Source organism: Ammospiza caudacuta, chromosome 9, assembly GCF_027887145.1.
Source record: "Ammospiza caudacuta isolate bAmmCau1 chromosome 9, bAmmCau1.pri, whole genome shotgun sequence".
Taxonomy (NCBI): Eukaryota; Metazoa; Chordata; class Aves; order Passeriformes; family Passerellidae; genus Ammospiza; species Ammospiza caudacuta.
Window position 1 is genome coordinate 23,774,858 of NC_080601.1, and position 13,900 is coordinate 23,788,757.

The 13,900-nt window shown below is 37.9% G+C and overlaps 1 protein-coding gene across 2 annotated transcripts in view; it reads right to left on the bottom strand.

Annotated features, from left to right (window-relative positions):
• Nucleotides 1–4,415: 4,415 nt before the first annotated feature.
• Nucleotides 4,416–13,900, bottom strand: part of BLNK (B cell linker) — a 42,825-nt gene continuing 33,340 nt past the window's right edge. For both annotated transcript variants that reach the window (XM_058810296.1, XM_058810297.1), the window contains 7 exons: nucleotides 13,452–13,530; nucleotides 13,003–13,034; nucleotides 11,626–11,691; nucleotides 9,971–10,050; nucleotides 7,665–7,748; nucleotides 6,484–6,639; nucleotides 4,416–5,228 (listed from right to left, as the gene is read on the bottom strand). In XM_058810296.1, the coding sequence (XP_058666279.1) occupies nucleotides 5,109–5,228; nucleotides 6,484–6,639; nucleotides 7,665–7,748; nucleotides 9,971–10,050; nucleotides 11,626–11,691; nucleotides 13,003–13,034; nucleotides 13,452–13,530 (617 nt within the window). In that variant the 3' untranslated portion in view covers nucleotides 4,416–5,108. The remainder of the gene's footprint in view (nucleotides 5,229–6,483; nucleotides 6,640–7,664; nucleotides 7,749–9,970; nucleotides 10,051–11,625; nucleotides 11,692–13,002; nucleotides 13,035–13,451; nucleotides 13,531–13,900) is intronic.

Below are 13,900 nucleotides of genomic sequence, written 5' to 3' on the forward strand. Positions count from 1 at the left end.
AGGCTCGAAGTTTCAGTCTAATGTGGGACTGCTCTTACCATATGGCTGGCACCTCTTGCCCAAGTATGAAGGTGTAAGCCAGCTTCATAAAGTATTGATGGAAAAGCTGTCAAAATTGAACAGTAGGCTTGGAGAGGACTGGGGCATTTAAATCCTGGGGTTTAGATTGTATGCAAGCCCAAGTAGTTTTCTCTTACTGGTGAAAATGAAGATTGCTTGCTACCAGTGAAACAGTAAGAAGTCATGGATGTCACAGGCATGTCACCACTAACCTGAATTCAACTTATGTTTTAAAAAGTGTTCAAATTACTTAAAAACAATTGCTTCAGTGATTAGATAAATTTTTCTTTCCTGATTTGTGTGTTGGCAGGAAGATGCACACTAGCCTTGCATCTGGTGAGTTATGTATGGAAGACAAGTGAAGCAGTCAAGACATCATCCTTTGGGTGAATTAATACACAGTTGGCATGTGTTGTGTGCCTAAACTGAATCATTTTGCGCTGCACAGTGGACTTGAGCTCTGATGTTAATTTAGCTAGGAACTTTGAAGAAGACCAGTGTAGTGGTGAGGAAGCAGGTTGGAAAGACAGTGTTAGGAAAGGACAAAAACATGTTGAGCTTTTTTGACTACAAGAATCTACTGTCTGCCTCTGCTTGCTCTTCTGTAAACTCTGAAATTGAACTTGCAAATTTTGGACATTGCCTTTGCTGCCTTTGGAAAAAATATACGTGAAACCTACTTGGTGCAATTTCAGTGAGGATGACCAGTCTTTATTAACAATTACTTAGCATTGAGGTGGAAGTTCTGCTGTAGCATTAGGGAGTTTTCTCTGTATTGATGAAGCATGAGGGTGACAACTGTCACTGGAATATTTTTTCTAACTTGTTTATTTTTGTATGAATTGACCTTAAATGGTACTGTGAAAACATTGTAAAGCTAGGAAATGTTGAAATAAGGTTACTTTATACAATCTTAATTAATTGTCATGTGTCACTTTTTCCATGGACATCCATCTCATTCAGTGCAGAGAATTTTTGCTTCCTCCTGGGTAGCAATTCACTATTTTGTTTCCCCACCCTTAATTAAGTCCTCATATTATTTAGTGCAGGTTGCTCAAGTACTGTTCCAAATACATAATTTTATTCTTATGACCTTTTTCATAGTGCATTGTTTGAGGTTCTTAGAGTTTGGCATTTCTGCAGATCAGGTTTCAGAAAAACTCAGGTGGGCCTTCACTGAAATTAAGATCACAATTAATTACCATCAGGAGAAAATTAGATTGAAGTGATCTGACCTGTGTTGCAGTATATGGTGTGGTAGAAGATGCAGGGAAGATATGTTCAGTTCTTCAGTTCAACTACTTTAATTGTATGAAGCCACCTTTTTACTGGCTGACTTCTGCAATGTTGGTGCATTTCTCAGCATTTTCAGTAACTGGGGAAAGGTGTTCTACAAATATCCTACAAACCACGGTTTTTCATTATACAGCTACGATTTATCCTTGAAGTATTGCATGAACCAAGTGAAACATAAGTCCATGTGGAAAAATATTCACTGATTGTATATCTAATGCTTGTATTGTAATGGATATAGCTGATGTGGCAAGGTTGCACAGGTAACTTGAATTATCTTGATTTTGAGTGCTTTACTATGCAACCATAACATTTTAGTAGTTTGTAACATTGCAAATAGCAAGATAAACCTTAAATTGATGTTATTGTTTTGGGACATACAAAGAGAGGTGCAAGCACAAGGTTATCAACTATTTGTACAAACTTGAAGAGGCCTAAAATCGATCCCATTATGTGTTCTTGGCAAGATGTGCATTCATCAGTAAGTCATGGTGCCCTTCCTCAGTAATTCCAGTGTTTTAACAAAAATTTGTTACAGAGCTGTTATTACGTGACACACCTTTATGTTGTTATGTGACACGCTTTTTTTTCCTAACAATGCTTCCTAATAATCTCTTTTTGCTGCTGCTGCTTTTGATTGAAGGAAGAATGGAGTTTTGTACCTTGTGTCTTTGAACACTTGGATTTTTGAGAATGCAGGTTCTTATTCCTTTCATGGAGCAACATTGTCAGGAATGATATGCAGTAGTCATTGTACTCTCTGTATCAGGTAGGCAGACAACATTTCTCCCTTTGTGTATTATTAAATATGACACTTGCCCTGAGTTCTCAGACAAAAGAATTCATTTTTAGTTCTTGATTTATGGGTTGTTTGTGAGTGTGTGGTTTTTTGGTGTGAGGTTTTGGGGGTTTTTTGTTTTTTGTTTGTTTTAACTATTCAGTGAATGATATATGGAAGGGAAATTAGCAAACAGTATCACAATATCAAAGAAAGATGAGGGGAGGGGTGTGTTGCTGTGTCTGTCAGGTCAGACTTGATATACCTCTTACCTGGAGATGACTGCTGGCACTGCAACAGCCACACCAAGTCACCATTTCCTGCATTCTGTAATGGCTTTTCAGCCCACAGCACTGGGATTTTTAACTCAGCATGCTTCATCCTGAGTGCCAATTTATTCTATGTCCAGAATGTAGGAAATGGTAGCTTGGTGCAATACCTGAAACTTGCTTAAACCTTCTCCAGATAAAACTTTGTTTCGTGGTATGTCTGCACCAAAGTCCTGCCAAACTAGAACAGATCTAGCTGGAGTATGGAAAACAGAGTAACCAGTCTGGTGCCTTTGTTCCTGTACAAAACACCAAGTGTAGTAAAGTAGGTGGTAATGTACTGGTGTGTTTTGTGTGTTTGTTGGGGGAGGCTCCCCCAACGAGCCTTATTTTGCCTAAATAGTGCCTAAAAAGTTCTCATTTCAGGCTGATTGGATTATTTTGTGGAAGGTTGTGTTACCTATCAGCTCCCTGCCTTGTTTTGTTGTCCAAACTATAAGGTAGCCCTATAATCGTGTAGAACATGGATAAAAAGTAAAGTAAGGTTTGAGGATGAAGGTAACTGGCCCCTTTATCTAGAGCAATTTGTTATTTGTAGGTCAACCACAATATTCTATGTAGTGCTGAGCACTTAGAGCTGAGGGGCAGGAACAGTGGTGTTTTAAAGTGCTCAGTGCTAATTACCTTTTAAAAAAGTGATACTTAGTCCCTGTTATGAAATATACACACTTGAACTTCCCTTGTTCATGCTATTTTTTCCCCCTCATCCTAGAATGATGGAGATACTGCACACTTAACTTGGAAAGAATGAAGAATCTAGAGATTTTGAGGAGCAACACAGAAAGGTTGGCAGACAGTACCAAGTTGAAATACTGTGCAGTACATGATTGAAAGGCAAGGACAACATGAATGCAAAGGAAGTTAAATACTCAGTGGCTACTTTTTCAGAGTACTTCCATTGTGAGTATTGCTTGAAATAGCTTCTAAAGTGATACTTGAAGTAGCTAAATAAAATAATAGTACACATATAGAAAGAGTAAATGAAGCTTGCAGACACTACTAACTTGTGGTTTTACACCTTGACTTGGTAATCTTAACGTTCTAAACATTTCAGTAGTATTAGGCATAGTGTTAAATATAAAATACCAACTGAGCAATATACTAAATATAGCCCTTAGGTAGTACTGTGTGTAGTCTGTATACATTGTTTCTTATTTGCCAGTGTGTTATCCCATCACATTTGGGTAAGTGTTGCCTGTGTTGCAGAGGGAAGAAGCTGACCTGCCTCAAGGTATGTAGGTAGCCATGTGCTGAGAATCCTGCTGGCATACAGTTCTTTCTAGGAGACAGCTGCATGACTTTTAGAAGTATCTGATCAAAAGCACAAGAAAGTATTTGCAGAATTCAGCCACCCTGTGGTCCTAAGTGACTTGCTGAGACTTTGCAGGTCTTGACTCGGTCTCATCTTTAAAGCCTTGAATATAATCCTAGAGAACACTGCTTTATATGGAACAAAAAGAATGAACTAAGTGTGTGTAATATGTCAGTTTTGGAAAATACCTTTAAGATGGATCAGTCTTCAGGTCCAGTGAAATCAAACACTGCTAGAACTAGTTAACAATTGCTCCTAGAAGTTTTTAATTGATGCAATTTCTACATTCATCAAATTAATTTTTACCACTTGAATATTTGTGGAAGTTTACTTTTTCCACAAAATTACAGTAATCACAGTATCCAGTAATCACAGTAACCACTGTGATAGAACAGGCTATCACATTAAAAAGTGGTTTTTTTCCTGTGTGTGTCTCCATGAACTGTAATTCAGCAAGAAGTGAGTAATTTAGCAATGATGCAGTGTGCCTGGGTCAGCAGCAGTAGGCAATTTGAAGACAAAAGATTTGAAAGTCATTAAGCCAAATTGTGTGTATGTGTAATATATATATATATATACATATGAGATAAAGTTGTAAAAGTGATGCTTTTTCATAACATTGTGAAGGAGCACATACAAATATATACATTAAAACATCAACACTAGTGATGCTTTCTTGCTGGAAGGGTGCCAGAAATGCAGTCCAGCAAAGTCTCCATACACTACTGAGTTTACAGTATATTTTAAATTTTATTTTTACATTTGAAAATACAAACAAAAATATCAGTGAAACAGGGTGAAGCTGACGGAAAGTACAACACATGTCCATAAATCTAAAACATTCAGGTGGATTTATTACCACTAATCAAAGTCCAGTCCTATTTTCACCTTGTGCACAGTGGTACATTAGGTCAAGTTGCTCTAATTTCTGGGGCTGTGCACTTTACAAAGAAGTTGCTGAAAGCAGTGATATGTGGTAAATATAAATTGAAAGAATAGATCACTGTGGGTATTCTCATTTTTAAAATGAAAATGTCCTTCAAGAAATCTGTCTCCAAACAGCAGTCAGAGGCTGTGGTATGCAGTTGTTCTTCCCATGACTGGATACCCATGTTGTCACAGATGACAGTGTGTCTGCTTTGGCTTCTTGTGTTAAACTTTCCTGATAAAAGTGACGTTGGGTTGAACTCTATGAAATGCATTTCTTACTACTCTGTAGGTGCTCTTGAAGAGTGTTTCCCATCATTTTGGATTTTCTTCTTTTAATACTTTGTCCACATCTCAGTATGTTGAAAGAAATGATTAAAGAGGTCTTCATTTTAGCAGTTCAGTTTGATTAAGAAACTCTTACAATATATTTCAGTTTTGTTGAGTCTTTTGTGTTGTTTTGGCTGTCAATTAGAACCAGGGAGGTGCGTTGATGATTCTCTACTATTTCAGCAACACTGTCAAAGCGCTGGAAAAAGAAAACAAAAAAATAATTAGTGCTGGCTTCCTTTATGCTATAATATTGACAAGAAATCACTGCATCTTTTTATCTTTGCTTCTCATCTAATTGAAGAGAATTAAGCTACCTGTTACCAAGTTAGATGCTTTGCCTTTTAGTGAGAGCACTGATCCTTCACTTAGTTCTGATTTTAGTCATAAACAGATTAGATTTAGACAACAGAAGATACTACAGACACCAGCTGTCCTCCTTTCCATTTATGATTGCCACCTGAAGAAACTGAACCACTGGGTTTGCTGTGGGCCATAGTGAACTGACATTTCATTTTCCCTTAATGTATAGTAGGCTGCAGCCTGGCTGCTCAGCAGCTGTGGCAGATGTGGTTCAGCCACCTCAGAGGGAAGGCTGTGTCCAGGAGTAACACGTACAGGCAACCATCTATGAGGCCTGTTCTAGTTACACAGCTTTAATGTTTGTCACTGTAAATTAGTATCCAGAATCTGCCAGGGCTATTGCTTTTCTTTTTGGACTTTGGTCAAATAAAGACTTTGGACTATCTATTTATCCTGAGGTCATTTTTCACCCTTTGCTGAAGACCAGGTGAACTCCAGGCTATTATATTTCCTCTGATCTCAAAACTGGTGCCTGGGAGGCAGATAATTAGGCTATGTCAAGCCTACTTCCACACTGCTGAAAAGCCTACTCTATGCAGTGATGAACTGTTTTCATTGCTATTTGTGTTCCAAGTTTCTGTTTTCCTATCAGAGTAATTATCTCTGTGGCAGAGTAGATAACCAGTGATCTTTTCAGTCCAGAGCTGAAGTTTAATATTTTCTTTATGTGAAAACAGTACTAACAATAATGTCATTCTCATTTTTAGTAGTGTTGGAGGGTTTTGTTTTTTGAGCATGGCTGTTCTTCCTTTGCAGTTTTCCAAGAAACATAACTACAGTTTTAGACAGAAGGTAAGTGGAGGACTAAACAGTCAGAAAATTTATCTAGTGGCTGCAGCTCTTATCCTGTTAACTTTATTTAAACAGCTCTATGAGCATGTTTCAGATTTGGTCTGTGGTTTTAGTTACAGTGTACAGGAGCTGTTACAACACTGGTTTCTCTAGCTTGACAGATTGGTCATTATGAAGGGTATATTTTTGTCTTCATACATGAGGAATCTTTGTGGTCATAATGCAATATATCTTAGTCCTTGCTTATTAAAGGTATATAACTGAAAACTGTTAGGAAAAATACCCCCAAATCATCTCACCTCTTCACCACTTTTTTCTCTGCCCAGTGCATATTGCCTTGTTGATTCAATGAATCGTATTGGGATGTTGTACACTCTTCTGTTGTAAAACACCACCAGTGTATACGGCTGCCGTGAGTCCTGCCCAGAACTCTTCCTTATTAGAAAAGATCCATCCTAAAGAGAGAAAAGCAGTCAGTGTATTTGGCTCATTTCTTTCCAACAACTTAGTCTGCTTTTGGCTTTTATTTTGATTTATATTTACATTGAACCATTTTTTCCCATTAGAAAAATAATAGCAGCAGATGAGAAGTAGCATGTATTCCTGCTAACAGTAGCTTGCAAAGGTGTCATTTAGGAATCAGCTTTGTTGCTGCCTGTTCTCTCTCTCAACCAGAGAGAAAATGAAGAAATAAATACACAGTGGCAGCCATCTGTTGGGATCCACAGACTGTTAGGGAATAGTTTCTATCAGTGTCAGTAGGCAGGGAAGGAAGCAGGGAGGGGTGGTGACACCATTTCTCCAGAGCTGTAAAAAGGAGCTCACCACAGTCAAGCACCTGCACTCCTGACTATGTAGCCCTGTGCTCACTAACTCACAGTAGCCTTCACCTGGTGACAGCCCCCATGCTCTGCCCCTTTATCCTCTGTGGACTTAGGCAAGAGTGGAAATGTACTTGATGCTGAGGATGCAACTCCACATGCTCCTCTTTCCTCCTGTGGCACTAGATTTTGCACAAAGAATAGTTGAGAAAATTCAAACTGTCCAAATACCTAAATGCACAGTGTTGCTATTTCAAAAGGCATAGCAACACCAGCCTTTCCAAACAGCTGTTTCCACATGAGCCACTGGACAGTGGTGGAGACCACTTAAAAGCCACTGGGCTTTGCATTTCTTTTAAGGGGGTGTGCATGAGCTGTAAGATCTTCCTCAGCTCTCTAGTAGCTTTCTCTGTAGTGCTTTGGTCTTTGAGTTGCACTAATGCAACTTTGTGTTGCAATGAAAGCCAGCATTAACTGGCCTAATTAAATGTCACCACAATAACTCCAGGTTTGACAGTACTTGCATGGCACAGCAGTTCTGACCTGTTCAGAAGGCAACTGATGCTCTTTGAATACTTCTGGTTGTCTTTTAAAAATTTTTTTATTTGAAGTTCTGGGGTTTTCCCCCATAAAATAGATATTCTTTAAAAGTGACCCACCTTGTTTGATCGGTACAATGCATCTTCTGCCATTTTCCTATCACAGGTAGCAGCATACCATGCTTTTCTGTGAACACCAGCATCCTAAAAAGAGAGGAACAGTGTTTCACCTGTAAAATAATAATAATAATAAAGAATACGGCCTGTAGGGGAGTTATTGCTAAACAGTGACAGCTATGAAGAACTAAAATGCAGAAAACTCAAGAGTTTAAAAAAGTCTTTGCCAGGAGTTCACAGTTTTAGTTGAGTAGAGGGAGGGCAAAGAAAAACTGGGAGTGTCAAAACAGCGGTAACAGATTTGTGATAGAAGCTGATAAATGACAAAAGAGAGATGCCCTGAGGAAAGCAGTCAGGTTCAACTGTAGGATCCTTCTAAAGACAAAAGCTATTCCAGTAGAATTTAAAGAGGAACAAATTGTCGAGGAATGTTGAGGAATAATGCTCTTTGTGAACACAATCATGCCTGACTCCACATGGACAGCATGATGCCTGGATAAGTTTTGCTCCAGCTTTACAGTAACAAGTTTAATGATAAAATTAATTTTCACACAACCTTTGTCACCTCTGTACAAAACAGATTAAAGGTTGCAAATTATAACTGAGCTGCCAGAAAGGGAATGTCTTGGCTTCTCTTTTATGCTCATTTTGTTGCTCATCTGATCCCATGGTGAGATAATTCACTTCATTAAACTTGCAGAAAAAAAACCAAAAAACTTTCCTTTTTTGTTTTGCCTTTTTTTGTGTTTGACTGCCAAGCTCATTTTCTGTCAGTTTAATGACTTGGTTCAACCCACTGCAGGATCAGGAAGGAACACCACACAAGCTGGGAGGGGAGCTGACAGTGAGGAAAGAGCAGAGCCTCAATTTTGGGGGCATTGTACTAAATTCTTAGACTGGCTCAAGCCATAACATATAATTTTACCTTCAAAATTTTTCCATTTATTTCTCCACTCACACTATTCATTGGAAAAAGAAATGCTGAGAGGAATTGCAAAAATGAAAGATACTTGCCCACATAGCAAACGAGTCCAGTGAACAAATCTTTGTTCAACAAAAGAAGGAATTAATGGCCTCCAGACTTTTCTTCTACCATTATCTGTGGCCTATAATGTAGAAGCAGAGAGCTGCTGCCAAAGTTTGGATGGGAACCAAGCAAACAGTGAATGTTGTGGGAATTAATGACATAATTAATTGTCATTAATCTGTGAGCACCTGTATTGTGGAGGATGCTCCAGCAAAGGATACCACTGTATATAATTGCTGGGAAAATAACACTAACAGCTAATTTTTTTTAAACAAAATGGATCTTTGATTAAGTTCTGTTTCTGCCCATGGCTGTTACATAAAAATTGCAAATGTAATTGCTATAAGCTGTTTATGTAGAGTCTTCTGGATTGCTTATTTGAAAGTAATTTTTATAATAAATATCTAGTATTACATACAGTTAAAAATTTTCCAGAACTTCAAATCCTTTGTGTTCTTCACTGTTGTATTATCTTTGTCAGAGTTTAGAACGCTTACTGTTACTGGCTCTGCATGACAGAGCCTTTGGTTTACACTCAACAGAACTATTTTTACCTTGTTTGTGACTACTAGGTTTATAAGAATGAGTTTCTGCATTTTGTAGTCTCCTTTCATCCAAAATGAGAGTAAGGGGAATAGCAGTGAAATGAAAATAACCTTGCATTTGCTTAGATCATTCAAAGCTTAATGTTGCAACAAAACACATAAAAAAGAGAATTGGCCATAAAACTGACAGTGTGAACTGTAATGAGAAGAGATCTGTTTAAAGGAACAGAAAGGAGCTGGACTTGGGAGAGACTAAAACAGAGGGGAGGCATCACAGCATCATTGTATTTGCTCACTGCACCTTTTTTTCCTGTACACAATTTGTACAGCTATAAGTTAGAAAAAAGTATGTGATTAAAAACTCTTTATAGCAATCTGTATCAAAGACTAGACTTAAGTATATCACCACAAATTTCCTTGTTACAATGATGTTGAAAGTATGAACTGGAGAGTCAGGAAGACATGAAACCAAAGCTTTTTGTGATTGGTAGGGTGCCAAGATTTAATATAATACTGTTTACATATTTTTCTACAGTTTGTTAAACCTCTCCTATGCTACCTGTTCTGTGCATATTTTAATGAAAGATAACATTCAGATTATTTGTACTACAGAAAAGCCTCATTGCAAAAGGAGGCATAGAAGCCCTCCAGGAATGTAATTTTCTACTGAAAGGAGGTGGAAATACTATTTTAAAATAAAGGATATTTTTGTAATATGAATTTAGCTAATACTACACCTGGTCTGCAGAACTTGAATCAGATGAAATGCTGCTGGGAGGGGAAGTACCCAAAGATCGGTTTACAGCTTCTGGGACTTCTAGAAAAGAGAAAGAACAACATGTATAAATTTTCAAAGTATGTTTGTTATGATGTAAGAAACTGAATTGTTACAACAATTGAATTGTTTGGAAGATCTGGAAACATTTGACCTTTGATATCAGTCAGGAAAGTTTTCTACTGGAAATAGATGGGGCCTATGTAAGTGCTGACACACTTGCTTGCCCAAAGGGTAGCCTTGCTTGTGAAGGAAAAACCAGTCTGGATAACAATTTGGTTACTAGCAGAACTACACTCAGAGTACAGGAAAAAACCTCTTCCACCACCAAAGTGAATGAATGTAGCAGTAGATGAGAAAATGCAGGAACTCGATGCAAGTAATTTTCAGTCCTGTGAGAAGCAGTCTTACAGGTGAGCAAGTCAGGAAAATGAATTTATTTCAGAGATAATTTTTCACCAATTTAGACTGCCTGAATTGTTTGTATACATGTTCAAGAAGTCCAGGCAGCAAAATGGAGAAGCAGAATTAATAGAAAACATTACGATGCTTAATTGGAATAACAAAGCATAGTTGAAAATAGTTACTAGGGCTGAAATACAGATGTAAGAGTTTAAGAAATCAGTAGTGAAATATTTGAGTAGTGTTGCATAGTAATGATATGATGAAAGAAGTATGGATTATTGCTTTCTGGTAAAAAATAATTTAGCCCAACAGTGTAGGTGTCTGCTATGGGTACTTGTGAACACAGCTGGATGCAATCAATATACTAGAGAAGATCATGTTAGAAAGTTGAGTGATCCTTATTTTGCTATTATGGGAGGCTTTTTTTCCTGTGTGCTTTACTTATTAGGGAAAACAAATGCTTCCCTTTCTGGATATGGTACTCTGCAGCTTGTAATGTTAAATCTTCACTAATAAAATTCTGATTTAGATATTGGTTTAGAAAGCGATAGAATGTTATAGAGAAGACCATACAGTGACCAGAACTAAAAAAATGCAGTTGGACTGGGGACAAAGACAATTGTGTGAAGTACATTTAGAACTTCTTTTGCAGTAAAGATGCAACTGTCTGGAAGCTGCATCCCAAGTGGAGGGCAGACATTATAGAGAGCAGTTCCAGCTCTCAATGAATTAATAATCACCTGAAGAAGGCTGTTCAATATTACGGATTTTGGTTTTTCTGGCAAATTTTGACTGACTGGCTGTTAAAGCTACATCTGAAAGTAGATTGTATTAATAAAGCAAGAACTGAGAGAAGTCAAATTAGTGAATTAGACTTGACAAAAGGATATTAAAATAAGTAATGAAAGATGCCTTGGCTGTGTGTAAAAAAGTAAAGAGAGATGGGGCTTTATGCAATAAGAATTTTATTGATTTTAAAGATAATCTAGGAACTAAAATAGTAGTTCGGGCACAGAAATAGAAATTTCCATAATCAAATTGGAAGCAGAGCTTAAATAACATTACAATTAAACTGATGGGCCCAGATTATCTTTACCTATGAAATTTTAGAAACTGGCACATGTAATTCAGGGGTGGTAACAGTTATTTTACATAATTTTCAAGTCAGGATGGTACCAAATAATTAAAGAATACCAAACATAATTGCTATACCTAAAGTGGAAAAAGTGACTTGAGCATCTACAGCGCTTTTTGCCTGATTCCACAGAACACAAGGCCCTAGGAGAGAATTTGAAGGAAATAACATCACGATTTGGAAGCAAAGGTACAACTAGCAAGAGAAAATCTGAATTTTAGCCAAGTAGATAAAATGTTACAGCTCTTTCATAGAATAACAGAGTTCTCCAAGGAGGGGATGTGGCAGTGTACTTAATCTGGACTTCAGAAGAGCATTTGACACTGTGCCATATGGGAAAAAAGTACTTGCAATGATGAAGACAGAAGTTAGCTCTAGGCTTGTGTACAAAGAAGAGATGGCAGGTCATGCTCAAGGGACATCAGTGATTATGGGACCAGTGGTTTGTATTATAAAGTTGTTATTGGACCTGGCACTGAATAAGATTATGCTAAAGAAAGTTTACTAATCAGAGCATCATTTAGCACCAGATGGTCTTGAAGAAGAGTTACAGTTCCAGGAGTAGTCAGAATTTATGCTTCCAGTTGAAGCACATCAGTTGTGTGATGGGAGCAGACAAACTTGAGTGCATCAGTCAAGAGCATTGATGTGAACCATGTATTAATGTGAACCTCCTCAGCACAGGAGATATAATTGCAACATGCATCAAGCAAATGTTTCCAGGAAAGAAATACACTAATAACAGCATGTCAGTTTAAGCTACACCAAATGCAGATTTATATGTGCCATTCTCACCATCTGTTTACAATATGAAAGATATGTTCAGACTGAATATGTACAGTAAAGGGCTTACAGGAAGGTCAGACAAGTGTCTGCTAACAAGCAACTAGAAAAATGTTAAATCTGATTTACACTTCTGTACAAAGTGGGTTTATATACACATTACCTAATTTGTTTTTAGCTGAGAACTGAAACAAAGTCCATCTTGGAAAGCACTACTTAGAAAAGACCTTCAGCAATTGCTATTATAAAAGTACTTTCTTTTTTCCTTCTGTAGAAAAAGAATAAATTGAATGTAATAATAATGTCTGTCTTGTAGGCAACAGAAGCCTGGAGCAGCCCAAAAATGTCATATTTAGGATTCTTCTGTGACAAGGAAGATTGATGGAATCTTTATTATGATGGGAAATGACCCAAATTGCCTTTGCTACAGATTTCCAGTATTCCTAAATATAAATGAAGCACTCATTTTCCATCAATAATCATGAGATACTCCCTTAATTTTACTAGCTGAACTAAAGTCTTGGATACTTGACCTCCTCTTTGTATGCATTACAGATACATTAATTGCAAACTAATTAATATGCATGGTACTTTGAAATAATTTTAGTTCAAAGATTAATTTGAAATAACAAGTTAATAATATTTTAATTCAAAAACTGAATTATACTTACTGGGCAGAATTGAGGGCTTTTGGAGCAGAGGCCTGAAATAAATGTTGAGAGATTACAGAAAGGTCTGAGGGGATGTACCCAGTCCTGATAATATGAAAACTGAAAATATGCAGTGGTAGAATGTGTTCTATCTCACCCATGTGTTCATTGAGAAACATGGGCCTGATACCGGTATTTAAAAAAAAATGATATCCCACTAGGAGGAATTTAAACATGTGTTTTAAATCTTGATTACTTTATTACAGATTATATCCCCTCATGCTTTTTGGTGATGGTTAAAATATTTGCATGCATTCATTTGCCATGTTTTATTTTTTGCCACTGTGAGGCTTCAGGAATCTCAGTTCTGAGAAAGGAACAAGGAGGCTCCAGTGAAAAGAGTGCTCCCCTCTGAGCCTCTCAGAGCTGGTGCACTGCAATATTCCCAAGAGGATGGAAAGGGACCTTACTTTTGGGCACCACTTGGAAGGGGGGGAAGTGGAAGTTCCTGGCTGGAATTGCGCCGTCGGTCTGGTACCGTGGGTTTTTCTGGAGTTTGGGAAAACAAATGGTAGAGTCAAGATTTCTTCAGAAGTATATTATCCCAGGTTAGGGAGTCCCAGTAGGTGAGGGAGGGTTTCTTTTACAATAAATTTGGGTTTTTTTCTGACATGGCAGCCTGCCATTGTGCTGCTGTTAACTAATTCTAGGCAATACCTGTGCTGTGGATGCCTGCAGGGCTGGGTGGGACTCTGTGACTCGGGGAGGAGGGCAGCCAGCCCTGAGGAGGCAGCAGCTCCTGCTGGAGCCGCCTCGCCCCGACACAAAGAGAGCCACAGACACAGCCAGGACGGGATGGATTCCCTGCCCACACAGACACAGCCAGGATGGATTCCCTGCCCACACAGACACAGACACA